The sequence below is a fragment of the Diorhabda carinulata genome, chromosome 5 (assembly GCF_026250575.1).
Source record: "Diorhabda carinulata isolate Delta chromosome 5, icDioCari1.1, whole genome shotgun sequence".
Taxonomy (NCBI): Eukaryota; Metazoa; Arthropoda; class Insecta; order Coleoptera; family Chrysomelidae; genus Diorhabda; species Diorhabda carinulata.
In genome coordinates, this window is record NC_079464.1 from 31,546,096 (window position 1) to 31,573,219 (window position 27,124).

Here is a 27,124-nt window from a genome sequence, read left to right on the forward strand (position 1 = left end):
TATCCGCACCCGTTATATAAGACTAGCATAGATAAAATAATAAATAAAAACTGCTAAAAATATCATTTCTTTCTTCATTTTACTTTTGTAAATCCAATAAAAACCTTGAAATAACACAAAAACAACAACAAAACTTGATTTGAATGTCACTCAAAGGAAATTTATGCAAACTTCCTTTTACGATATGATTCCAATATTAATAAAAATTAAGAAAAGAATATTTACAGTATAACCGTAAAATGAAATCCTCAAATATAACTAGATGATATCTCTAATAATTATTCTACCTGTATAGCTTATATTCGTCTCTGTGAACCTCTTAATAAAACAACGAGGTAACATCCGTTTTTTGTCATTTAAAAATAACATAACAATAACGTTCACAATTAAATTTGTACTATAATTGTGTCTGTCAATACATTAGTATAGCTACAAATCTTAATATTATTTGAAATAATTTCATTTATATTTAGTTTATTATTCCGTAGAGGTTAATTAATATTTGACAGATGAACAACTAACCTTTATTTTATTTAAAAAAGAAGACTATATAATAGAATAAGTAAAAGGATTGAGGTTTCATTTCATTAAAATTTATTATTTTATCTATGAGTCGTATAACGGGTTGCGGATATGACAGGCGCTACAAAACACGCGCGTCCTCTCTATCAGAATGTCCGAACCACACTTTGCATTCCTCATAGGTCTCACGGTAAAATAGAGGAAAGTTTGTGTCTTGTCGGGCAGATGGCGACGGGTGAATTAAGAGAAGAAAATTGGATTTCCACGAAAACCGCTGCTCAAACTCAAAAACTGATGTGATTTTCGGAATCTCCATAGGAAAAAACATGTAACCACGTCTCTAGACGCTAGAATTTTGCACGGGAAGGTATTTTGAAATGAGGATCCCAGAAAAACTATCAGTTTTCCGAAAAAAAAAATCAGTAAGGAGGGAAAAGTGAAGAAAAGTCGCGAAACTAATTAATATCCTAAAAAGAAGTTTGCATAAATTTCCTTTGGGTGACATTCAAACCAAGTTTTGTTGTTGTTTCAAGGTTTTTATTGGATTTACCAGAGGAAAGTTCTTCTATCCTAGCGACATCTCTCGGACTGGATCCGTACCAAGAAAAAGATTTCTATAATCCAAGATTTGATCTAACCTAACCATCTAAATTCCACAATTAAATGGTTTATATAGAATATTGAAACACCGAATAATTTATTATAATTTTTATTTTGTTTTTGACATTTTTTAACTATATCCACAAACAAAAAATTTTCTTTCGCACTTTAGCAGGCTTAGGACTGTCAACAATGAGACGTTGGCATGTTTAAAAAATGCTTCTGTTTGTACATGGTACATATACAATGGTATACAAAAAACTGATATTATAACCGTGGTTAATTAATGATTGCCGTTGTCTTTCTTGCAGCTTTCCCTATATTTAACATACGCCATATTCATCACAACATCGTAGTCTTTATATTTTTGATCTTTGCCCTTCAAAATTTTATCCTTATGATCTGAACAAAATATTGAGGAAATGTCCATCAAATCCTCCACAACAAATACAGTGCAACCTTAATATGACGTACCTCGATTTAACAAATTCTTCGTAATCCCCTTGAATTGTCCGTAAGAGTCAATGAGTCAATATATTTCGCAAACAACCTCTTTAACAAACCTCAGTTCAACGAATTACTTGATATAACGAATATTTACTCGTTCCCTTCCGATTTGTTATATCGAGGTTGTATTTTTCTCTTTATGCCTAACGAATCAATTAACTGGGGCAATCTTTCGAAGATTTTATCAGAAAAACTTTTAAAAATATCACAGAATATTGCTGAAGGCTTATATTTTTACACAACTGGCATTTGAGACTTTTAAATCATTTCTTTGCTACTGAACCTGCCACATAAGATCTAATCCTGTATATTTTGAGCTTCTATTGAATGGTTTATAATTTGGGACATTGACTATCGGAGGAAACATCAATTCTTTTTCTCTGCATAACTTTTCACTAGGATTCATAAGAGGTTTATTGTCACAGTAAATATAAGTACTTACCAGGTAAACCTGCCATTGGGGTTTCTACAAATTGGTTCAAATATTCTATGTGACTATAATATTGTATCTGCAAGCATTAACTTGGGGTTATTTACTATTTGCAACCAAATTTTGCAAACATGTCAATTCGTAGGAATGGAATGTCTTAAAAAAAGTAAAATAATGATAAAATCATTCAACATATTCAACCATTCAACGAAATGATTTTCTAAATACAAATTAATGAAGTTAGGAAGAAAAGAGTTATTTTCGTAAAGATATGAACTTGATTTGAATTTAAATATTTTTATGTTGATAACTAGTAGTAAATATTACTTACTCACCTTATCGGTTGCTTATTCGTTCATCATGGTACACAGCAGTCCTTTATTCGTTTACTCATAATGACTAAGTTAACACGACAGTATAATTCGCAACAAATAATAACTTTTAAATGCACAAAAATACAATATCAAACACCTTTGCAAGAAGGACGTTGTTTATTCAATAATCTTGGTTATTTCTCGATGCATGATTGCAACTTAGTATCCGAATCCAGGTTGACAAACTTTCAAAAATAAAAACACCAAAAAGTAAGATTTTAAATGTGAGCCAGTAACAGAGATCTACATTCTAGAGGACCCCGTTTCAATTTTATGAGAATTTATTTGATTTTTTATTATAAAAATGTTTGTCACTAGCAATTTAATTTTTTTTTTATCAAATTCCAATATCCGTTTATTTATACAAGTTACGACCTCTATTGGTTTATTTTAGTAACTCAGTTTACCAGCTAAGTTTTGACAGAATTAATTAATAAGTAAAAAGTTTCGAGTAACTACTTTATATTTTGGATAATAAACTTTAGTAAAACGTATTTCGAAATTGTCTGGTTATAAAACTAAATAATATTTATCATATACTTAGTCTGTGTGTTTGTGTTTTCTATGACTCATACTATAATTTTATTTTGAATAGAAACATCAACAACGATTGTCAAATATGAGTGCCTATTAGTGACATAAAATACAATGTCTCAAAAAAAAATTAATTTTAAATCGAAATCTACACCTTTAAAAAGATCTGTCTCGACAACGAGCCTCGGACTACTTTTTAATCAACATTTAAATTTACGTGATACCAAATCATATACAGGGGGAATGGATGATAACAAAAGTACCAGCTCCGAAGATAACGAGGTAAATAATACATATAGAAATTAACGCAGTAATATTTTTTCATGTAGATACGTACAATTTCTTAAATTATTTATTAACGAGAATCTATTCTAAAATTATTCCGCTATTTTTTATCTAGATTTCATTTATTTAACAATATAAAACTGTAGTGTATCATTTATCACATAGATGGCTTTCTAACGAATATAGATTTCTAATTTCAAATTTATACCCCTTTTTAACAATTAATAATTGTAGTATATTATTTGTCACAAAGATGACTCCGTAACAAAGTGAAAATTTATTCCAAAATTATTCCTATTCAGCGATAAAATTCAATTTTAAATTTATACCGCCATTTTGTATCCGAACAATACTTATTTGTAAATTAATAATTGTAATATATCATTTGTTGTATAGATGGCGCTGTTAGCTATGTTATACGGTTAGACTACCTACCTCATGATTAATAAAAATATTTTGATTATTCTTTTAATATATTGAATGTATATGTATAGGTAACAAATGATAAAAAAAGCGAATTGACACCGAAACAGAATCAGTATTTGTTAAACGCGGAAGTCGAAACAAAAGATAAAAGTACAAACGAAACGGTCAAGGTCAAAACTGAAATTTTATGTCAAGGAGGAAGAACCTATTCGTTGAACGATTTAGCTTACGTGTGGAAAAAAGATTGTAGGTACGAAAAAAATCTTTCAATTATTCACTTAATTTTTGTGTAGATTTTAATAGAATAGTTTCTAGGATTTGGTTATGGAAAAACTGCGCCGAACTGAAATTGAACAAATCTATAGGAGATAGAATGAAATCGGGTTTAAATACATTGGATTTCTTTAAATACTGAATATTACTATTTTGGTAGATTGTACTTGACAATGTCTTTAAGATTTTGTTGATTTTACAATAAATTTTTTATTATTAACTTTGTTTTTTTTCCTTTAAATAAAGTGTTTCGTAACTGACGTCATAATAAATGACGTCAGATATTGAGTTCAATGAACTGGACGTGCGCAAACGCGAAATTCCTCTACAAAATGGTTCAAATTTCAATTATAGTAATTATATTATAAATAAATATTATTAAAATATTAATTTGAATGAAAAAAAAAATCAATTGTGTTCTGAGAATAATAAATTTATGTTACAGGATGTTTAATTGTGAGTATCGAAAACGCAGTTAAAAAATTTGAGGTTAAATATTTAGTGGTATGATTAATATTGATAAAATCGATTTTTTTTTATGAATATATTGAAATTATATGATTATTTTAGAAGAAACTTGATTCGAAAATTATATTTCGACGTTTAAAATAGAATACAGCTAAAATTCATAGTTTTTGAGGTTATTTCATATCTAAATTAGTGTAGGTTTGAATTATCGTAGGGGTAATTGGGGCAATTATACGTAATATCGAAATATTACAGTTTAAATAATATATTTGAATGTGTAAATTGTTAGAATAATTATAAAGTGACGATAACAAATTGACGATAAATAAATATTTAAATAATTAGAATAAAGCTGCTTTCTTTTTCATTTCTTGTTGTTTCCATCTCGGTAATTTTTCGAAATCTTTATAAGACATATGGAATATCGAAACGAAATCATCGTGAGTTAGATGCAACTGAAAATAAATCGAATAATAAAATTTCTACCGAACGCGCCAATAATTTTACAGTGTTGTCACATACTCTACTATTTCCAATTATCTGCTACTTACTTATATGGATCGAAACTTACTTCTTTATTGAGAGGATCGATTCTGGGAGGTAATTTGTCGTTGGGTTCCTTCAGGATATTCAAAGGATATTTCTCGTAACGATCGAATTCGCTTTCTCCTTCATTGTTCGTGGATCCGTTGGCGGGGGCGTTTCCTTCTCGATTCGGTGATTTCATTTCGATGTCTTGTCTGATTTTCGAAAATGTTTTGTAATTGGTCCAATGATTTTTATCCCAAATAGGAAAGAAACCGATGAAAGTCGGCGGTTCTTGTTCTTGTTTGATCTGTATCATCGATATGTTCAGATCTCTACCGGCGGGATCTGAAAATGGTGGTTTCGAGCGTATATTTCGATGAGAATTCGTAGTGTATGTAGTTCGATGATACCGAGAAGTTCGATAAAGATATCAGTCGATTGGAAAAATAATTATTGTGGGTGGAAAATTGGATTTTCCGGAAAAATTAGACGTTTTTGCGAAAATTAACGTTGTTTTTGGATTTTTCGGACAAAAATGATTTATATTTCATGTTTTTTTTGTGCTTACTTTTACTATAAATGTGTATTTTCAACTAATATGTCAAAAAATCTAGAAATTTGGAAAAAAATTTTGACACGCTTGTATTAAAAACTCTATATTTCCAAAATCTTTCGAGATATCGATTTATTTTTGATATGAATCGATTAGGAAAACTCGTTTTTATACGAATGCATATATTAAATCCCTTAATTTTAATATTTGTGAGATATATACGGGGTTAAAGTTGAAGTAACTTTTTTTTGAACAATAATAACATAAAAATTTATAGCATCTACAGTTTTAAACCGGCAACGTTGTAACGTAGAAAAATCGAAAGAAAAACCTTGAAATTATCATAAAAAAAATACAACGGCTTTTCCGTGATTATACAAGGCGAGTTTTTTGACATACAAGTTGAAAGTTAAGAAACGAAATTTCAAATTTCAAAATTAACCCTTTCGATCCGAAAATGGAGAAAAATTTGTTTCAATTTTTGACAAATTTGTAAAAAATACTCTATATTTCATGTTTTTCTTACATACTCTTACTATAAATGTGTATTTTCAACTAATATATCAAAAACTCTGGAAATTTGAAAAAAAATTTTGTACACGCTTGTATTAAAAACTTTATATTTTCAAAACCCTTCGACATATCGATTTATTTTTGATATGAAACGATTAAGGAAACTCTCGTTTATACGAATGCATATATTAAATTCCTTAATTTTAATATTTGTGACAAATATACGGGGTTGAATCTGAAGTAACTTTTTTTTGAGCAATAATAATATAAAAATTTATAGCATCTACAGTTTTAAACCGGCAACGTTGTAACGTAGAAAAATCGAAAGAAAAACCTTGAAATTATCATAAAAAAAATACAACGGCTTTTCCGTGATTATACAAGGCGAGTTTTTTGACATACAAGTTGAAAGTTAAGAAACGAAATTTCAAATTTCAAAATTAACCCTTTCGATCCGAAAATGGAGAAAAATTTGTTTCAATTTTTGACAAATTTGTAAAAAATACTCTATATTTCATGTTTTTCTTACATACTCTTACTATAAAGGTGTATTTTCAACTAATATATAAAAAAATCTGGAAATTTGGAAAAAAATTTTGACACGCTTGTATTAAAAGCTCTATATTTTCAAAACCCTTCGAGATATCGATTTATTTTTTATATGAATCGATTAAGGGAACTCTCGTTTATACGAATCCATATATCAAAATTCCTTAATTTCAATATTTGCGATATATATACGGGGCTAAAGCTGAAGTAACTTTTTTTTGAACAATAATAATATAAAAATTTATAGCATTTACAGTTTTAAACCGGCAACGTTGTAATGTAGAAAAATCGAAAGAAAAACCTTGAAATTATCATAAAAAAAATACAACGGCTTTTCCGTGATTATACAAGGCGAGTTATTTGACATACAAGTTGAAAGTTATGAAACTAAATTTCTAATTTCAAAATTAACCCTTTCGATCTGAAAATGGAGAAAAATTTGTTTCAATTTTTGACAAATTTGTAAAAAATACTTTATATTTCATGTTTTTCTTACATACTCTTACTATAAAGGTGTATTTTCAACTAATATATAAAAAAATCTGGAAATTTGGAAAAAAATTTTGACACGCTTGTATTAAAAGCTCTATATTTCCAAAATCCTTCGAGATATCGATTTATTTTTTATATGAATCGATTAAGGAAACTCTCGTTTATACGAATCCATATATTAAAATTCCTTAATTTCAATATTTGCGATATATATACGGGGTTAAAGCTGAAGTAACTTTTTTTTGAACAATAATAACATAAAAATTTATAGCATCTACAGTTTTAAACCGGCAACGTTGTAATGTAGAAAAATCGAAAGAAAAACCTTGAAATTATCATAAAAAAAATACAACGGCTTTTCCGTGATTATACAAGGCGAGTTATCTGACATACAAGTTGAAAGTTATGAAACGAAATTTCGAATTTCAAAATTAACCCTTTCGATCTATAAATGGATATAAAATTTGTTAAATTTTTGTAAAAAGTCAAAGTATTAGGCCAAAATCACCTGATTGCAAATATTCGATAGCCCATTCGGCGCACAACCTCCTTTCTTCTCTACTACTAAGTTTTCCTATCCATATATAAATGGACGCGTCCGTATCCAAAAACATAACGTGTTCGGGCACCAAATCTCTTTGTTTGAAAAAAACGATTTCTTCAGCTGAAAAACATCGACATTATCCCCCCAAAAAAACAATTAATCCCCCTCAAAATTACCTCTGAATTCCCCATTCGAATACGAACACCTGAACAATCTAGCCGGTTTAGGATCGAAATCCAATTTCGAAATTTGAGTGGAATAGGGGACTTTCCCCCCCAACAGATTAAAAAAATCTTCGCGTTCCTTTCCTTCCAAAATCAGTTCGAAATCGGGCCCCGCGAATCCTTTCGCCATCTCCCGTTGATCGCCCGTCGAATAACCGCCCGACCAAACGAAAGTTTTTTTGGATCTTTTCAAAACAAAGCAAAAATTCGAATTGAACGTCGACGCTTTGACGCTCACTTGGACGGCTTTGCAACTGTAAGTCGACGAACCGTAAACTTGGAGAAGGTACTGCGAAGGCTGCTTCAAATTTCTACCGGATTCTGAAAAATAAATACGAGGCGATCAGAAAACTAACTCGGGGCATATGAATGAATCGATTAACATTCGATGTCTCCAAAGAATAATTATCGATATTTCGAATGTAGTTCTCTGGGGCTCTTTTACCTCCTTTTTGTGCAATTTTTCCACGTTTTGAACCGATTTTTTCACGTTTTGTACCACCAAATCGTCCACGACCTCCGTAGAGTGGAAATGGGGGTCTTAAACATCGATTTCTAGTCGTTTTTGGCTATTTTATCATCCATCTACGTACAGTCTCTTTTGTAAGCAGACTTTTACCTCCTTTTTGTCCAATTTTTTCTCGTTTTGAACCGATTTTTTCACGTTTTGTACCACCAAATCGTCCACGACCTCCGTAGAGTAGAGATGGGGGTCTTAAACATCGATTTCTAGTCGTTTTTGGCTATTTTATCATCCATCTACGTACAGTCTCTTCTGGAAGCAGACTTTTACCTCCTTTTTGTCCAATTTTTTCTCGTTTTGAACCGATTTTTTCACGTTTTGTACCACCAAATCGTCCACGACCTCCGTAGAGTAGAGATGGGGTCTTAAACATCGATTTCTAGTCGTTTTTGGCTATTTTATCATCCATCTACGTACAGTCTCTTCTGGAAGCAGACTTTTACCTCCTTTTTGTCCAATTTTTTCTCGTTTTAACCGATTTTTTCACGTTTTGTACCACCAAATCGTCCTCGACCTCCGTAGAGTAGAGATGGGGGTCTTAAACATCGATTTCTAGTCGTTTTTGGCTATTTTATCATCCATCTACGTACAGTCTCTTCTGGAAGCAGACTTTTACCTCCTTTTTGTCCAATTTTTTCTCGTTTTAAATCGATTTTTTCACGTTTTGTACCACCAAATCGTCCACGACCTCCGTAGAGTGGAAATGGGGGTCTTAAACATCGATTTCTAGTCGTTTTTGGCTCTTTTATCATCCATCTACGTACAGTCTCTTCTGGAAGCAGACTTTTACCGCCTTTTTGTCCAATTTTTTCTCGTTTTAAATCGATTTTTTCACGTTTTGTACCACCAAATCGTCCACGACCTCCGTAGAGTGGAAATGGGGGTCTTAAACATCGATTTCTAGTCGTTTTTGGCTATTTTATCATCCATCTACGTACAGTCTCTTCTGGAAGCAGACTTTTACCTCCTTTTTGTCCAATTTTTTCTCGTTTTGAACCGATTTTTTCACGTTTTGTACCACCAAATCGTCCACGACCTCCGTAGAGTGGAAATGGGGGTCTTAAACATCGATTTCTAGTCGTTTTTGGCTATTTTATCATCCATCTACGTACAGTCTCTTCTGGAAGCAGACTTTTACCTCCTTTTTGTCCAATTTTTTCTCGTTTTAACCGATTTTTTCACGTTTTGTACCACCAAATCGTCCTCGACCTCCGTAGAGTAGAGATGGGGGTCTTAAACATCGATTTCTAGTCGTTTTTGGCTATTTTATCATCCATCTACGTACAGTCTCTTCTGGAAGCAGACTTTTACCTCCTTTTTGTCCAATTTTTTCTCGTTTTAAATCGATTTTTTCACGTTTTGTACCACCAAATCGTCCACGACCTCCGTAGAGTGGAAATGGGGGTCTTAAACATCGATTTCTAGTCGTTTTTGGCTCTTTTATCATCCATCTACGTACAGTCTCTTCTGGAAGCAGACTTTTACCGCCTTTTTGTCCAATTTTTTCTCGTTTTAAATCGATTTTTTCACGTTTTGTACCACCAAATCGTCCACGACCTCCGTAGAGTGGAAATGGGGGTCTTAAACATCGATTTCTAGTCGTTTTTGGCTATTTTATCATCCATCTACGTACAGTCTCTTTTGGAAGCGGACTTTTACCTCCTTTTTGTGCAATTTTTTCTCGTTTTAACCGATTTTTTCACGTTTTGTACCACCAAATCGTCCTCGACCTCCGTAGAGTGGAAATGGGGGTCTTAAACATCGATTTCTAGTCGTTTTTGGCTATTTTATCATCCATCTACGTACAGTCTCTTTTGTAAGCAGACTTTTACCTCCTTTTTGTCCAATTTTTTCTCGTTTTGAACCGATTTTTTCACGTTTTGTACCACCAAATCGTCCACGACCTCCGTAGAGTGGAAATGGGGGTCTTAAACATCGATTTCTAGTCGTTTTTGGCTATTTTATCATCCATCTACGTACAGTCTCTTCTGGAAGCAGACTTTTACCTCCTTTTTGTCCAATTTTTTCTCGTTTTGAACCGATTTTTTCACGTTTTGTACCACCAAATCGTCCACGACCTCCGTAGAGTAGAGATGGGGTCTTAAACATCGATTTCTAGTCGTTTTTGGCTATTTTATCATCCATCTACGTACAGTCTCTTCTGGAAGCAGACTTTTACCTCCTTTTTGTCCAATTTTTTCTCGTTTTGAACCGATTTTTTCACGTTTTGTACCACCAAATCGTCCACGACCTCCGTAGAGTGGAAATGGGGGTCTTAAACATCGATTTCTAGTCGTTTTTGGCTCTTTTATCATCCATCTACGTACAGTCTCTTCTGGAAGCAGACTTTTACCGCCTTTTTGTCCAATTTTTTCTCGTTTTAAATCGATTTTTTCACGTTTTGTACCACCAAATCGTCCACGACCTCCGTAGAGTGGAAATGGGGGTCTTAAACATCGATTTCTAGTCGTTTTTGGCTATTTTATCATCCATCTACGTACAGTCTCTTTTGGAAGCGGACTTTTACCTCCTTTTTGTGCAATTTTTTCTCGTTTTAACCGATTTTTTCACGTTTTGTACCACCAAATCGTCCTCGACCTCCGTAGAGTGGAAATGGGGGTCTTAAACATCGATTTCTAGTCGTTTTTGGCTATTTTATCATCCATCTACGTACAGTCTCTTTTGTAAGCAGACTTTTACCTCCTTTTTGTCCAATTTTTTCTCGTTTTGAACCGATTTTTTCACGTTTTGTACCACCAAATCGTCCACGACCTCCGTAGAGTGGAAATGGGGGTCTTAAACATCGATTTCTAGTCGTTTTTGGCTATTTTATCATCCATCTACGTACAGTCTCTTCTGGAAGCAGACTTTTACCTCCTTTTTGTCCAATTTTTTCTCGTTTTGAACCGATTTTTTCACGTTTTGTACCACCAAATCGTCCACGACCTCCGTAGAGTAGAGATGGGGTCTTAAACATCGATTTCTAGTCGTTTTTGGCTATTTTATCATCCATCTACGTACAGTCTCTTCTGGAAGCAGACTTTTACCTCCTTTTTGTCCAATTTTTTCTCGTTTTAACCGATTTTTTCACGTTTTGTACCACCAAATCGTCCTCGACCTCCGTAGAGTAGAGATGGGGGTCTTAAACATCGATTTCTAGTCGTTTTTGGCTATTTTATCATCCATCTACGTACAGTCTCTTCTGGAAGCAGACTTTTACCTCCTTTTTGTCCAATTTTTTCTCGTTTTGAACCGATTTTTTCACGTTTTGTACCACCAAATCGTCCACGACCTCCGTAGAGTAGAGATGGGGGTCTTAAACATCGATTTCTAGTCGTTTTTGGCTATTTTATCATCCATCTACGTACAGTCTCTTCTGGAAGCAGACTTTTACCTCCTTTTTGTCCAATTTTTTCTCGTTTTGAACCGATTTTTTCACGTTTTGTACCACCAAATCGTCCACGACCTCCGTAGAGTAGAGATGGGGGTCTTAAACATCGATTTCTAGTCGTTTTTGGCTATTTTATCATCCATCTACGTACAGTCTCTTCTGGAAGCAGACTTTTACCTCCTTTTTGTCCAATTTTTTCTCGTTTTAACCGATTTTTTCACGTTTTGTACCACCAAATCGTCCTCGACCTCCGTAGAGTAGAGATGGGGGTCTTAAACATCGATTTCTAGTCGTTTTTGGCTATTTTATCATCCATCTACGTACAGTCTCTTCTGGAAGCAGACTTTTACCTCCTTTTTGTCCAATTTTTTCTCGTTTTAAATCGATTTTTTCACGTTTTGTACCACCAAATCGTCCACGACCTCCGTAGAGTGGAAATGGGGGTCTTAAACATCGATTTCTAGTCGTTTTTGGCTCTTTTATCATCCATCTACGTACAGCCTCTTCTGGAAGCAGACTTTTACCTCCTTTTTGTCCAATTTTTTCTCGTTTTAAATCGATTTTTTCACGTTTTGTACCACCAAATCGTCCACGACCTCCGTAGAGTGGAAATGGGGGTCTTAAACATCGATTTCTAGTCGTTTTTGGCTCTTTTATCATCCATCTACGTACAGTCTCTTTTGGAAGCGGACTTTTACCTCCTTTTTGTCCAATTTTCCCACGTTTTAACCGATTTTTTCACGTTTTGTACCACCAAATCGTCCACGACCTCCGTAGAGTAGAGATGGGGCCTTAAACATCGATTTCTAGTCGTTTTTGGCTATTTTATCATCCATCTACGTACAGTCTCTTCTGGAAGCAGACTTTTACCGCCTTTTTGTCCAATTTTTTCTCGTTTTAAATCGATTTTTTCACGTTTTGTACCACCAAATCGTCCTCGACCTCCGTAGAGTAGAGATGGGGCCTTAAACATCGATTTCTAGTCGTTTTTGGCTATTTTATCATCCATCTACGTACAGTCTCTTCTGGAAGCAGACTCTTACCGCCTTTTTGTCCAATTTTTTCTCGTTTTGAACCGATTTTTTCACGTTTTGTACCACCAAATCGTCCACGACCTCCGTAGAGTGGAAATGGGGGTCTTAAACATCGATTTCTAGTCGTTTTTGGCTATTTTATCATCCATCTACGTACAGTCTCTTCTGGAAGCAGACTTTTACCGCCTTTTTGTCCAATTTTTTCTCGTTTTAAATCGATTTTTTCACGTTTTGTACCACCAAATCGTCCACGACCTCCGTAGAGTGGAAATGGGGGTCTTAAACATCGATTTCTAGTCGTTTTTGGCTATTTTATCATCCATCTACGTACAGTCTCTTTTGGAAGCGGACTTTTACCTCCTTTTTGTGCAATTTTTTCTCGTTTTGAACCGATTTTTTCACGTTTTGTACCACCAAATCGTCCACGACCTCCGTAGAGTAGAGATGGGGGTCTTAAACATCGATTTCTAGTCGTTTTTGGCTATTTTATCATCCATCTACGTACAGTCTCTTCTGGAAGCAGACTTTTACCTCCTTTTTGTCCAATTTTTTCTCGTTTTGAACCGATTTTTTCACGTTTTGTACCACCAAATCGTCCACGACCTCCGTAGAGTAGAGATGGGGTCTTAAACATCGATTTCTAGTCGTTTTTGGCTATTTTATCATCCATCTACGTACAGTCTCTTTTGGAAGCGGACTTTTACCTCCTTTTTGTCCAATTTTTTCTCGTTTTGAACCGATTTTTTCACGTTTTGTACCACCAAATCGTCCACGACCTCCGTAGAGTAGAGATGGGGCCTTAAACATCGATTTCTAGTCGTTTTTGGCTATTTTATCATCCATCTACGTACAGTCTCTTTTGTAAGCAGACTTTTACCTCCTTTTTGTCCAATTTTTTCTCGTTTTGAACCGATTTTTTCACGTTTTGTACCACCAAATCGTCCACGACCTCCGTAGAGTAGAGATGGGGCCTTAAACATCGATTTCTAGTCGTTTTTGGCTATTTTATCATCCATCTACGTACAGTCTCTTTTGGAAGCGGACTTTTACCTCCTTTTTGTCCAATTTTTTCTCGTTTTGAACCGATTTTTTCACGTTTTGTACCACCAAATCGTCCACGACCTCCGTAGAGTAGAGATGGGGCCTTAAACATCGATTTCTAGTCGTTTTTGGCTATTTTATCATCCATCTACGTACAGTCTCTTTTGTAAGCAGACTTTTACCTCCTTTTTGTCCAATTTTTTCTCGTTTTGAACCGATTTTTTCACGTTTTGTACCACCAAATCGTCCACGACCTCCGTAGAGTAGAGATGGGGCCTTAAACATCGATTTCTAGTCGTTTTTGGCTATTTTATCATCCATCTACGTACAGTCTCTTTTGTAAGCAGACTTTTACCTCCTTTTTGTCCAATTTTTTCTCGTTTTGAACCGATTTTTTCACGTTTTGTACCACCAAATCGTCCACGACCTCCGTAGAGTAGAGATGGGGCCTTAAACATCGATTTCTAGTCGTTTTTGGCTATTTTATCATCCATCTACGTACAGTCTCTTTTGTAAGCAGACTTTTACCTCCTTTTTGTCCAATTTTTTCTCGTTTTGAACCGATTTTTTCACGTTTTGTACCACCAAATCGTCCACGACCTCCGTAGAGTAGAGATGGGGCCTTAAACATCGATTTCTAGTCGTTTTTGGCTATTTTATCATCCATCTACGTACAGTCTCTTTTGGAAGCGGACTTTTACCTCCTTTTTGTCCAATTTTTTCTCGTTTTGAACCGATTTTTTCACGTTTTGTACCACCAAATCGTCCACGACCTCCGTAGAGTAGAGATGGGGCCTTAAACATCGATTTCTAGTCGTTTTTGGCTATTTTATCATCCATCTACGTACAGTCTCTTTTGGAAGCGGACTTTTACCTCCTTTTTGTCCAATTTTTTCTCGTTTTGAACCGATTTTTTCACGTTTTGTACCACCAAATCGTCCACGACCTCCGTAGAGTAGAGATGGGGTCTTAAACATCGATTTCTAGTCGTTTTTGGCTATTTTATCATCCATCTACGTACAGTCTCTTTTGGAAGCGGACTTTTACCTCCTTTTTGTCCAATTTTTTCTCGTTTTGAACCGATTTTTTCACGTTTTGTACCACCAAATCGTCCACGACCTCCGTAGAGTAGAGATGGGGCCTTAAACATCGATTTCTAGTCGTTTTTGGCTATTTTATCATCCATCTACGTACAGTCTCTTTTGTAAGCAGACTTTTACCTCCTTTTTGTCCAATTTTTTCTCGTTTTGAACCGATTTTTTCACGTTTTGTACCACCAAATCGTCCACGACCTCCGTAGAGTAGAGATGGGGCCTTAAACATCGATTTCTAGTCGTTTTTGGCTATTTTATCATCCATCTACGTACAGTCTCTTTTGGAAGCGGACTTTTACCTCCTTTTTGTCCAATTTTTTCTCGTTTTGAACCGATTTTTTCACGTTTTGTACCACCAAATCGTCCACGACCTCCGTAGAGTAGAGATGGGGCCTTAAACATCGATTTCTAGTCGTTTTTGGCTATTTTATCATCCATCTACGTACAGTCTCTTTTGTAAGCAGACTTTTACCTCCTTTTTGTCCAATTTTTTCTCGTTTTGAACCGATTTTTTCACGTTTTGTACCACCAAATCGTCCACGACCTCCGTAGAGTAGAGATGGGGCCTTAAACATCGATTTCTAGTCGTTTTTGGCTATTTTATCATCCATCTACGTACAGTCTCTTCTGGAAGCAGACTTTTACCGCCTTTTTGTCCAATTTTTTCTCGTTTTGAACCGATTTTTTCACGTTTTGTACCACCAAATCGTCCACGACCTCCGTAGAGTAGAGATGGGGCCTTAAACATCGATTTCTAGTCGTTTTTGGCTATTTTATCATCCATCTACGTACAGTCTCTTTTGGAAGCGGACTTTTACCTCCTTTTTGTGCAATTTTTTCTCGTTTTGAACCGATTTTTTCACGTTTTGTACCACCAAATCGTCCTCGACCTCCGTAGAGTAGAGATGGGGGTCTTAAACATCGATTTCTAGTCGTTTTTGGCTATTTTATCATCCATCTACGTACAGTCTCTTTTGGAAGGGGACTTTTACCTCCTTTTTGTCCAATTTTTTCTCGTTTTAACCGATTTTTTCACGTTTTGTACCACCAAATCGTCCTCGACCTCCGTAGAGTAGAGATGGGGTCTTAAACATCGATTTCTAGTCGTTTTTGGCTATTTTATCATCCATCTACGTACAGTCTCTTCTGGAAGCAGACTTTTACCTCCTTTTTGTCCAATTTTTTCTCGTTTTAACCGATTTTTTCACGTTTTGTACCACCAAATCGTCCTCGACCTCCGTAGAGTAGAGATGGGGTCTTAAACATCGATTTCTAGTCGTTTTTGGCTATTTTATCATCCATCTACGTACAGTCTCTTCTGGAAGCAGACTTTTACCTCCTTTTTGTCCAATTTTTTCTCGTTTTAACCGATTTTTTCACGTTTTGTACCACCAAATCGTCCTCGACCTCCGTAGAGTAGAGATGGGGTCTTAAACATCGATTTCTAGTCGTTTTTGGCTATTTTATCATCCATCTACGTACAGTCTCTTCTGGAAGCAGACTTTTACCTCCTTTTTGTCCAATTTTTTCTCGTTTTAAATCGATTTTTTCACGTTTTGTACCACCAAATCGTCCACGACCTCCGTAGAGTGGAAATGGGGGTCTTAAACATCGATTTCTAGTCGTTTTTGGCTATTTTATCATCCATCTACGTACAGTCTCTTTTGGAAGGGGACTTTTACCTCCTTTTTGTCCAATTTTTTCTCGTTTTGAACCGATTTTTTCACGTTTTGTACCACCAAATCGTCCACGACCTCCGTAGAGTAGAGATGGGGCCTTAAACATCGATTTCTAGTCGTTTTTGGCTATTTTATCATCCATCTACGTACAGTCTCTTTTGGAAGCGGACTTTTACCTCCTTTTTGTCCAATTTTTTCTCGTTTTGAACCGATTTTTTCACGTTTTGTACCACCAAATCGTCCACGACCTCCGTAGAGTAGAGATGGGGCCTTAAACATCGATTTCTAGTCGTTTTTGGCTATTTTATCATCCATCTACGTACAGTCTCTTCTGGAAGCAGACTTTTACCGCCTTTTTGTCCAATTTTTTCTCGTTTTAAATCGATTTTTTCACGTTTTGTACCACCAAATCGTCCACGACCTCCGTAGAGTGGAAATGGGAGTCTTAAACATCGATTTCTAGTCGTTTTTGGCTATTTTATCATCCATCTACGTACAGTCTCTTTTGGAAGGGGACTTTTACCTCCTTTTTGTCCAATTTTCCCACGTTTTAACCGATTTTTTCACGTTTTGTACCACCAAATCGTCCACGACCTCCGTAGAGTAGAGATGGGGCCTTAAACATCGATTTCTAGTCGTTTTTGGCTATTTTATCATCCATCTACGTACAGTCTCTTCTGGAAGCAGACTTTTACCGCCTTTTTGTCCAATTTTTTCTCGTTTTAACCGATTTTTTCACGTTTTGTACCACCAAATCGTCCACGACCTCCGTAGAGTAGAGATGGGGTCTTAAACATCGATTTCTAGTCGTTTTTGGCTATTTTATCATCCATCTACGTACAGTCTCTTCTGGAAGCAGACTTTTACCTCCTTTTTGTCCAATTTTTTCTCGTTTTAAATCGATTTTTTCACGTTTTGTACCACCAAATCGTCCACGACCTCCGTAGAGTGGAAATGGGGGTCTTAAACATCGATTTCTAGTCGTTTTTGGCTATTTTATCATCCATCTACGTACAGTCTCTTTTGGAAGGGGACTTTTACCTCCTTTTTGTCCAATTTTTTCTCGTTTTGAACCGATTTTTTCACGTTTTGTACCACCAAATCGTCCACGACCTCCGTAGAGTAGAGATGGGGCCTTAAACATCGATTTCTAGTCGTTTTTGGCTCTTTTATCATCCATCTACGTACAGTCTCTTTTGGAAGCGGACTTTTACCTCCTTTTTGTCCAATTTTCCCACGTTTTAACCGATTTTTTCACGTTTTGTACCACCAAATCGTCCACGACCTCCGTAGAGTAGAGATGGGGCCTTAAACATCGATTTCTAGTCGTTTTTGGCTATTTTATCATCCATCTACGTACAGTCTCTTCTGGAAGCAGACTTTTACCTCCTTTTTGTCCAATTTTTTCTCGTTTTAAATCGATTTTTTCACGTTTTGCACCACCAAATCGTCCTCGACCTCCGTAGAGTAGAGATGGGGGTCTTAAACATCGATTTCTAGTCGTTTTTGGCTATTTACCATTTCCGTAGAGCCTCCCTCGGAAACAGACTGTTGAGGGATAAATATTTTGATTACAGGGTGTCCAAATAATCTATATTTTTACAGCAATCCCCCACCAATTCTTGTAGTACCTTCTTACATTAAAATACAAACTTTAAAAACATTTTTTTGAACGTTATGAATTATTTAAGGGTGTTTTTTGCTATCGGTCACTAGTCCACGTCTTTTTATCGAAGATTCGTGTCTCCAAGTCCTGGTTTAAAGCTTAATTTGTACACTGCTCATCAAAATAATTGGAAATTAACCGGCGATTTGTGAATTTTCGTCCTCCTACAAAATACAAGACGTTTTTTGTCCAATTTTCCAAGGCGATAATCTTCGTTTTTCATTTTGAAAAGCTTGTTTCCGTTTCCTTTACAAATTTCCGGTCTTTCAGTCACTCGTTTCGAGCACGAATCTTTTCGTTTAATTTACGATGAACGTAACGGAAAGAAGAATAAATGTATTTTTGTAATTTTACCGTCAAAATCAATTCCTCTTCCTTTGAAAATCGTCAATTTCCCTTTGAAAATTTGTAAAAAATGCGAAGTTTCCCTCCCTTGGATCAATCTAGCTCGAAAACCGATTCGACCGAGATCTTCGTCGATTTCCGTTAATTTCGCCGTCGCATTATCGATTTCCTCTTGTACAGCTTGAGCTCCCTAAAAAATCAAAAGTCAAAACTCGAAAAACAACACCCCAACTTTCGAATAAACTAAAAATTTTTACTATTTATCGTTCGCTCCTCGTACATTACTCACCAACCAACAATATAAAAGATGTTTTCGCTCGGTATTAATTCGATAAGTATATAAAACGACGTAACAATCCCCCGAGAAGAAATTTCCGTGTTTCTCTTTGGGTATTTCGATGATTTCGTTTCGATTTACCCGCCATATTGTTAAACTTCCCGTACCGTCATCTATCAATTGAGTTTCGGCCGCCATATTCGGTCGATTTTCCATCGCGACTGCGTCGTATTTCGAAACCGAAGGTTTCGCAACTGAAACGAAATTTATTTATATAAATATAAATATAAGTTAGGTTAGAATTGTTGATTTTAACCTGTATTTTCGGTTTTCCAACGGGAAAAAATCGTTTTGAATTCTTGCGGTTCGTGACCGTCGACAACTCTCGTTATTCGCGTACACGCGGGGTACTTCTTCTTTTTTACAAATCCGCGCGCGTTCCGCAACGCTTCTCTTCTTTCTTTATCGTTCGCTAGTCTACCCACCCACACCCAAACGCCTCGCGAATCCTGATCCAGGATATAAACGTCCTGAGAAAATTTAATTTCGTTATATAGACAATTTTTTATTTATTTTAATAAACTTACGTTACAATCCAAATCTTGTTGATTTATCGGACCGATTTTTATTTCGGACACCCTGTATTTGGCGTTAGTTTCGACGCACTTGTATAATTTGATGGCGGGTGGATTTTTTCGGCGAATTTCTCGATTTTCGGGTAGGACCGACCTTTTTTCTAAAGGTAAATATTTGTCGAATTCCATTTTGACGTGGTTTTTCAATGTTTTTTCGTAACCGTCGTCGACGAACACCAAAGAAGTTGTTTTACATTTTTCCGTCAAGTCTTCGGCCACCTGTTGGAGCCCGATAGTTAAATAGAACGATTTCAGATAAAATAAAAACTTACTGCGACTGCGTGTACTTTGTCGACCGTGTCGGAAGCCCTTCCCAACCATATAAATATAATATCGGGGGTTTTTATTAAATAAATATCGGAACTAGTGAAGAATTCCCACGATATTCGAGGCATTTCTTTGATTATTTTACCTCGTAATTTATATAATTTGGATAATGGATAATCGTCGATCGATTCTGGGTTTAAAATCCTGTGAAAATTAAATTAAATCGCGGTTATATTGGGGATTAATTCTTACTTGATTCCTTTTTGGAAATAACTTAAAAATCTTGAGGTTTCGAAACCTTCGGTTTCCCTGTGTTGGGTGGCATGGTTATTCAAAAAATTATCCAATTCGACCGTTTTGTAAGCGGCGATTCCCGATTTGTCCGGGTGAGTTTCCGATCCCAGCCAAAAGTGTATGTGCCGTTCTAAACAGCCCTTCGTTGCTCTGGTCTGAACGATAACCCAAAAAAAAGTAGTTCGAAATTAAATTTTTTCAATTTCTAAAGTCGGAATTTGGATTTTCGTTTGTATGGTTATGGAATTTTGATGAAGAAATTGTTGAGATCGAAGAAACTATTGAAGAATAAGCTGGTTCATTCGAAGAATCGATTTTTTTATGGTTTTTTCTAGTAAATGAATTGTTAATCATAAAATTTTTGTTTTAAACTCATAAAAAACTATCGATTCCGATAGTAGTATGTAAAAAAATGATTCTAATCGCCAAGGAATATCAGAAAATGAGGAAACTGAACTGATGGTTAAAGAAACGGTTGGAGAAACGTCCGAAATCGATTAGAATCCGAAATATTTGCGATTCTATAATCTTAGAAGTCCGAGGAATTTATCGAGATGTTAAACATCGATATTGAATCGATAATCGATGTTTTGACAGGTCGAATAACGTCTTAGAAGTAGAAGAAGATTCCGCTAGACGTTAATAAAGACAGAAATCGAAAGAAACGGTTGGAAAAACGTCCGAAATCGATTAGAATCCGAAATATTTGCGATTCTATAATCTTAGAAGTCCGAGGAATTTATCGAGATGTTAAACATCGATATTGAATCGATAATCGATGTTTTGACAGGTCGAATAACGTCTTAGGAGTAGAAGAAGATTCCGCTAGACGTTAATAAAGACAGAAATCGAAAGAAACGGTTGGAAAAACGTCCGAAATCGATTAGAATCCGAAATATTTGCGATTCTATAATCTAAAAAGTCCGAGGAATTTATCGAGATGTTAAACATCGATATTGAATCGATAATCGATGTTTTGACAGGTCGAATAACGTCTTAGGAGTAGAAGAAGATTCCGCTAGACGTTAATAAAGACAGAAATCGAAAGAAACGGTTGGAAAAACGTCCGAAATCGAATAGAATCCGAAATATTTGCGATTCTATAATCTTAGTAGTCCGAGGAATTTATCGAGATGTTAAACATCGATATTGAATCGATAATCGATGTTTTGATAGGTCGAATAACGTCTTAGAAGTAGAAGAAGATTCCGCGAGACGTTAATAAAGACAGAAATCGAAAGAAACGGTTGGAAAAACGTCCGAAATCGATTAGAATCCGAAATATTTGCGATTCTATAATCTTAGAAGTCCGAGGAATTTATCGAGATGTTAAACATCGATATTGAATCGATAATCGATGTTTTGACAGGTCGAATAACGTCTTAGAAGTAGAAGAAGATTCCGCTAGACGTTAATAAAGACAGAAATCGAAAGAAACGGTTGGAAAAACGTCCGAAATCGATTAGAATCCGAAATATTTGCGATTCTATAATCTTAGAAGTCCGAGGAATTTATCGAGATGTTAAACATCGATATTGAATCGATAATCGATGTTTTGACAGGTCGAATAACGTCTTAGAAGTAGAAGAAGATTCCGCTAGACGTTAATAAAGACAGAAATCGAAAGAAACGGTTGGAAAAACGTCCGAAATCGATTAGAATCCGAAATATTTGCGATTCTATAATCTTAGAAGTCCGAGGAATTTATCGAGATGTTAAACATCGATATTGAATCGATAATCGATGTTTTGACAGGTCGAATAACGTCTTAGAAGTAGAAGAAGATTCCGCTAGACGTTAATAAAGATAGAAATCGAAAGAAACGGTTGGAAAAACGTCCGAAATCGATTAGAATCCGAAATATTTGCGATTCTATAATCTTAGAAGTCCGAGGAATTTATCGAGATGTTAAACATCGATATTGAATCGATAATCGATGTTTTGACAGGTCGAATAACGTCTTAGAAGTAGAAGAAGATTCCGCTAGACGTTAATAAAGATAGAAATCGAAAGAAACGGTTGGAAAAACGTCCGAAATCGATTAGAATCCGAAATATTTGCGATTCTATAATCTTAGAAGTCCGAGGAATTTATCGAGATGTTAAACATCGATATTGAATCGATAATCGATGTTTTGACAGGTCGAATAACGTCTTAGAAGTAGAAAAAGATTCCGCGAGACGTTAATAAAGACAGAAATCGAAAGAAACGGTTGGAAAAACGTCCGAAATCGATTAGAATCCGAAATATTTGCGATTCTATAATCTTAGAAGTCCGAGGAATTTATCGAGATGTTAAACATCGATATTGAATCGATAATCGATGTTTTGACAGGTCGAATAACGTCTTAGAAGTAGAAGAAGATTCCGCTAGACGTTAATAAAGACAGAAATCGAAAGAAACGGTTGGAAAAACGTCCGAAATCGATTAGAATCCGAAATATTTGCGATTCTATAATCTTAGAAGTCCGAGGAATTTATCGAGATGTTAAACATCGATATTGAATCGATAATCGATGTTTTGACAGGTCGAATAACGTCTTAGAAGTAGAAGAAGATTCCGCTAGACGTTAATAAAGACAGAAATCGAAAGAAACGGTTGGAAAAACGTCCGAAATCGATTAGAATCCGAAATATTTGCGATTCTATAATCTTAGAAGTCCGAGGAATTTATCGAGATGTTAAACATCGATATTGAATCGATAATCGATGTTTTGACAGGTCGAATAACGTCTTAGAAGTAGAAGAAGATTCCGCGAGATGTTAATAAAGACAGAAATCGAAAGAAACGGTTGGAAAAACGTCCGGAATTGATTAAACGGTCGATTTTCGCTTACCACTGTATCCGATCCGCACGGTTGATCTTTTAAAGAACACGCGTAAATTATGTAAGAATCTGTTGAGTGAAAAATCCCATATTGATCCTTTGGCAATGCGGCGACGTTCATATTCTGTAAAAAATATGATAGAAAATGTTGGATTTTTCGAAAATTCGACACCCACCTCTATTTTCCATATTAAAAAATTCGTAGCGTTCTTATTGATTTTTCTAAACGCTGTATCGACACTATCGAAGTCGCGGTTCGAAGTATCGTCCTGAAAATACGACAAAAAACAAATTTTTAACACGAAATCTCTGATTATAACTGCCAAGAAGATTCCACAAATATTTTAACTTGTGGTATCGACAAATCGGTTAATTACGTTAATTTCCGAACACCCCGTAGTATTAAAACTATACAGAAAGTGGAAATAAACTAAATAATAATCAAAACAATTAATACAGATGTGTAATTTCGATTGAAAAGTCTTATAACTACAGTAGATATCGAATTAAATCGTAATTCGTTTGAAAACTTTTTTTTTTCCACTGTGTATATTTAATTAATCGAATTAATTACCGTTCTAGTGTAATCAGATATGAGATATTTTATAATTAATCGTGTTTATTCGGGCGCCGTTGAACGGTTATTCAATTAAATGTTTCTAATAGAAAATATTTAGTTGATGGATTACGGAATGGGTGAAAACTTTTGACTGCTAGTGTATATAATTCGACTCGTACTAACAACATTTTGTTTTTCGTTTCTCAAATTATGTATTTCTCACCCAACTAGCGAATTAAACTGGAAAAAAATGGAAAAACCACGTGGAATTCGTTCAAAAATCAGTGAAACCCCCAATTTCCCGAATTTAGAAGATTCCTTCCGGAATAAAGACACAACTGGGAACGGGGATAGCTTCTGGTAGGTTAGAAAGGAAAATACTCTAAATCTCTAATCACTGGCTCTAATAATTGAGGCAGTGATTTACGTATTTAAGACATATCACCAATTGGAAACGTTAATCCGGGAAAAAAACGAAACTGGTCGGTTCTAATGTAGAAAAAACTATGTTTTTATAAAAATTACATAAATTGAAAAGTCCTTAATGTTTAATAACGATTTTTATCGCTTTTATTATTTTGAAAATCAATTTTAAAGCGATTTTTCTCGATAAACGATTCTAGGAAATTGAAACCCCCAATTTCTCGAATTTAGACGATTCCTTCCGGAATAAAGACACAACTGGAAACGGGAATAGCTTCTGGTAGGTTAGAAAGTAAAATACTTTAAATCTCTAATCACTGGCTCTAATAATTGAGGCAGTGATTTACGTATTTGAGACATATCACCAATTGGAAACTTTAATCCGAGAAAAAAACGAAACTGGTCGGTTCTAATGTAGAAAAAACTATGTTTTTATAAAAATTGCATAAATTCAATAGTCCTTAATGTTTAATAACGATTTTTATCGCTTTTATTATTTTGCAAATCAATTTTAAAGCGATTTTTCTCGATAAACGGTCCTAGGAAATCGAAACCCCCAATTTCCCGAATTTAGAAGATTCCTACCGGAATAAAGACACAACTGGGAACAAAAACGACACAACTGGAAACAAAAACGACAAATTGCTAAAATAACGACAAAATTCTGTTCGAAAAATAAAATAAAATCTGTGGAAACCGTGTAGATATTATTAATAAAATTATTTACATAATCATCGTGTTGTAATTCCAAAACTTGCATTATAATCACGTACAACCAACACAATCTAACTTCGATTTCTTAGTGTAAACACTCCACGGAAGAGTCGGTGAACTAATATACCCGCAATTAACTTCTTCCTCTTGAGGTAACTCGAATGAACTAGACGATGTTGCAAACCCCACCAGAGTGTGATACACGGAAAATAAAAATTCATCCTAGCCACGAAACTGACACAATTTAAACAAAAACAAAATGTTATTAACGTAAAAAAAGGGTTGGTAATACCGTTAATTCAATAAAACGAGGTTAAATAAATATACAGGGTGATCGTTTAATACGTATAAATATTTTTATTTATCCAATAACTTTTCTTTAAATAATGAAACGTTATTCGAATTTGTATTAATTTTCACGTAGAAAAATATGATTTTTTCCAGATTAGTAGTCGCTAGTAACAAGATCCGGTTTATACGGTGGATAATAAATCGATTCGTTTAATTTAACAATCGTCGCTATCGATTTTCGAATCGATTATTTGTATCGATGAACTGTTATGTCTTAAAAACAACTTACGTGATTAGTTTTTGGTAATTCCTTCGTCATCACGCACCAAATATGATGAAACACAGTTCGGAAATATTTTAAATTCGCCCTTTGATTTGTTGTAAAAATTATTTACCGGAAGTACGCCCAATGGTTATGAATGCGAGTTTCGAGGGATGTGTCCTACGGTTGACCTTTTCGCGCATCCATCTATCACGTAATTATACGAGGGGAGATCGAAAAGAATTCGTTAAAATGATTAAATCCAAAAGGATAAATTAATTGATATAAATCGTTTGCGAACTAATAAATTTCGATTAAATACGAGTAATAATAAACTCTGACGTCATTACAACGAAAACAAGATGTCTGACGAAGGAAAAACGTGACGAGAAAGCTGCCAAGCAAATTTTTGAGTCTCACGTTTGAAATAATACACATATTAATGAAATTATTTAATAAAATAAAAAAATTGATGCCTCAAGAAACGTTTTTTTCACATATAAAATTATCTAATGTTCTAATTGAGGTTATGTAGAGTTTATATCGGAAATGCGTTGGTTTTATCTAAAATATAAATACCAGTCCTCGTATAAATATTGTAGTGGACTTAGTGAAGATTTGTATACGATAATTTTGTGAAATAATTTACTTCTATGGACGATTGTTATAAAACAAGTCGTTTGTTGGAATTTGTAATTACCATTCATCAACAGAACAAAATAGTCCAGTGATCAGAGCTCTTGAACCACGGAAATTAATTATGTTGCTGATTTTTTCGGATTTAGGTAGTTTTCGGGGTGGTTTTGACATCAAGATTTTGTCCGCTAAGCGATTTATTTTTGTTTAAATTATGAAAATTTCGAATTTTGGAAATAACTCGAAATTTATGCCGAATTTCGAAAAAAGTGAGGGGATGAAAAATGTAGTTTAAGAAATTTTCTACAAAAAAGGTTTCTCGTGATTTTTCCCTAAGAACTGTCATTTCTTTGTAAAATGCGTTCAAATTTCGGAGTCTCGTTTTACTAAAAAGTTTTCTTCGCGCCGCGTAGAATTCGAGGGATATTACGTCCTCGGCTGAAGAATAAACTGCTGTATCTTCTCGAAAACTCAACATTTAATCTACGCTTATTTTTATTGAGCAGAGCTTATAAAAAAAATTTTGAATATCCGCCTACGAAAACCAAGGTTGGATTAAAAAATGTATACATAAGTATAATATCTTAACTTAAAATAGCCCAAAATAATATTTTTTTATTGTATAGTAAAAATATGTAAAACAAAGACGAAATATTTTTAAAAATTCAGTAAAATATTCCACCAAATATTATAAACTTGGTTTTATAGAGACGGATTCCCATTTACATTTCGTCTATTCAATTATGAAAACTTTATGTACAAAATTCTTGTCAGCCAAAATCTTACAACTTATTTTATTGATTCAAATAATTACTTGAGTTTTGTGAATGTATACATATTTAACCTACGCTTATTTATATTGAGCCCACCTTATAAAAAAATTTTTGGATATCCGCCTACAAAAACCAAGGTTGGCTTCAAAAAATTTATATATCAGTGTAAATCACTAGAATATCTTAACTAAACTGCTTAAAATAGTCTAAAATAATATTTTTTTATTGTATAGTAAAAATATGTAAAACAAAGACGAAATATTTCTAAAAATTTGATAAAATATTCCACCAAATATTATAAACTTGGGTTTATAGAGGCGGATTCCCATTTATATCTCGTCTATTAAATTATGAAAACTTTATGTACAAAATTCTTGTTATCAGTATAATCATTGTATTCTGACCGCTTGTCAATCAAAATCTTACAACTTATTTTATTGATTCAAATAATTACTTGAGTTTTGTGAATGTATACAAATTTAACTTACGGTTATTTATATTGAACCCTTATAAAAATATTTTTGGATATCCGCCTATAAAAACCAAGGTTGGCTTCAAAAAATTTATATATC

At 34.5% G+C, this 27,124-nt stretch overlaps 2 protein-coding genes across 2 annotated transcripts; one reads left to right on the forward strand and one right to left on the reverse strand.

The window, feature by feature from the left end:
• The first annotated feature begins 2,926 nt into the window (after positions 1-2,926).
• Positions 2,927-4,171, forward strand: LOC130893991 (uncharacterized). The gene is made up of 3 exons (XM_057800470.1): positions 2,927-3,249; positions 3,747-3,928; positions 3,994-4,171. Exons 1-3 carry the CDS (start codon positions 3,082-3,084, stop codon positions 4,091-4,093), a joined length of 450 nt encoding a protein of 149 aa, XP_057656453.1. The 5' UTR covers positions 2,927-3,081; the 3' UTR covers positions 4,094-4,171.
• A 497-nt stretch (positions 4,172-4,668) lies between these two features.
• Positions 4,669-25,229, reverse strand: LOC130893892 (villin-like protein quail). Its single transcript, XM_057800331.1, has 13 exons — positions 25,171-25,229; positions 23,071-23,163; positions 22,905-23,018; positions 20,027-20,223; positions 19,780-19,978; positions 19,460-19,726; positions 19,189-19,402; positions 18,885-19,126; positions 18,605-18,785; positions 7,775-8,143; positions 7,563-7,718; positions 4,991-5,292; positions 4,669-4,874 (listed from the first exon to the last, which is right to left on the reverse strand). Exons 1-13 carry the CDS (start codon positions 25,198-25,200, stop codon positions 4,761-4,763), a joined length of 2,478 nt encoding a protein of 825 aa, XP_057656314.1. The 5' UTR covers positions 25,201-25,229; the 3' UTR covers positions 4,669-4,760.
• Between the last annotated feature and the right edge of the window lie 1,895 nt (positions 25,230-27,124).

Coding starts and splice junctions, on each gene's coding strand:
- LOC130893991 (XM_057800470.1), top strand. CDS start 3,082: ATGTCTCAAAAAAAAATTAATTTTAAATCGAAATCTACACCTTTAAAA. Junction 3,250..3,746: donor CCAGCTCCGAAGATAACGAG/GTAAATAATACA, acceptor GTATATGTATAG/GTAACAAATGATAAAAAAAG. Junction 3,929..3,993: donor GTGTGGAAAAAAGATTGTAG/GTACGAAAAAAA, acceptor AATAGTTTCTAG/GATTTGGTTATGGAAAAACT.
- LOC130893892 (XM_057800331.1), bottom strand. CDS start 25,200: ATGACGAAGGAATTACCAAAAACTAATCAC. Junction 23,164..25,170: donor AATTACCAAAAACTAATCAC/GTAAGTTGTTTT, acceptor TCGTATTTTCAG/GACGATACTTCGAACCGCGA. Junction 18,786..18,884: donor ATCTTTTATATTGTTGGTTG/GTGAGTAATGTA, acceptor TTGATTTTTTAG/GGAGCTCAAGCTGTACAAGA.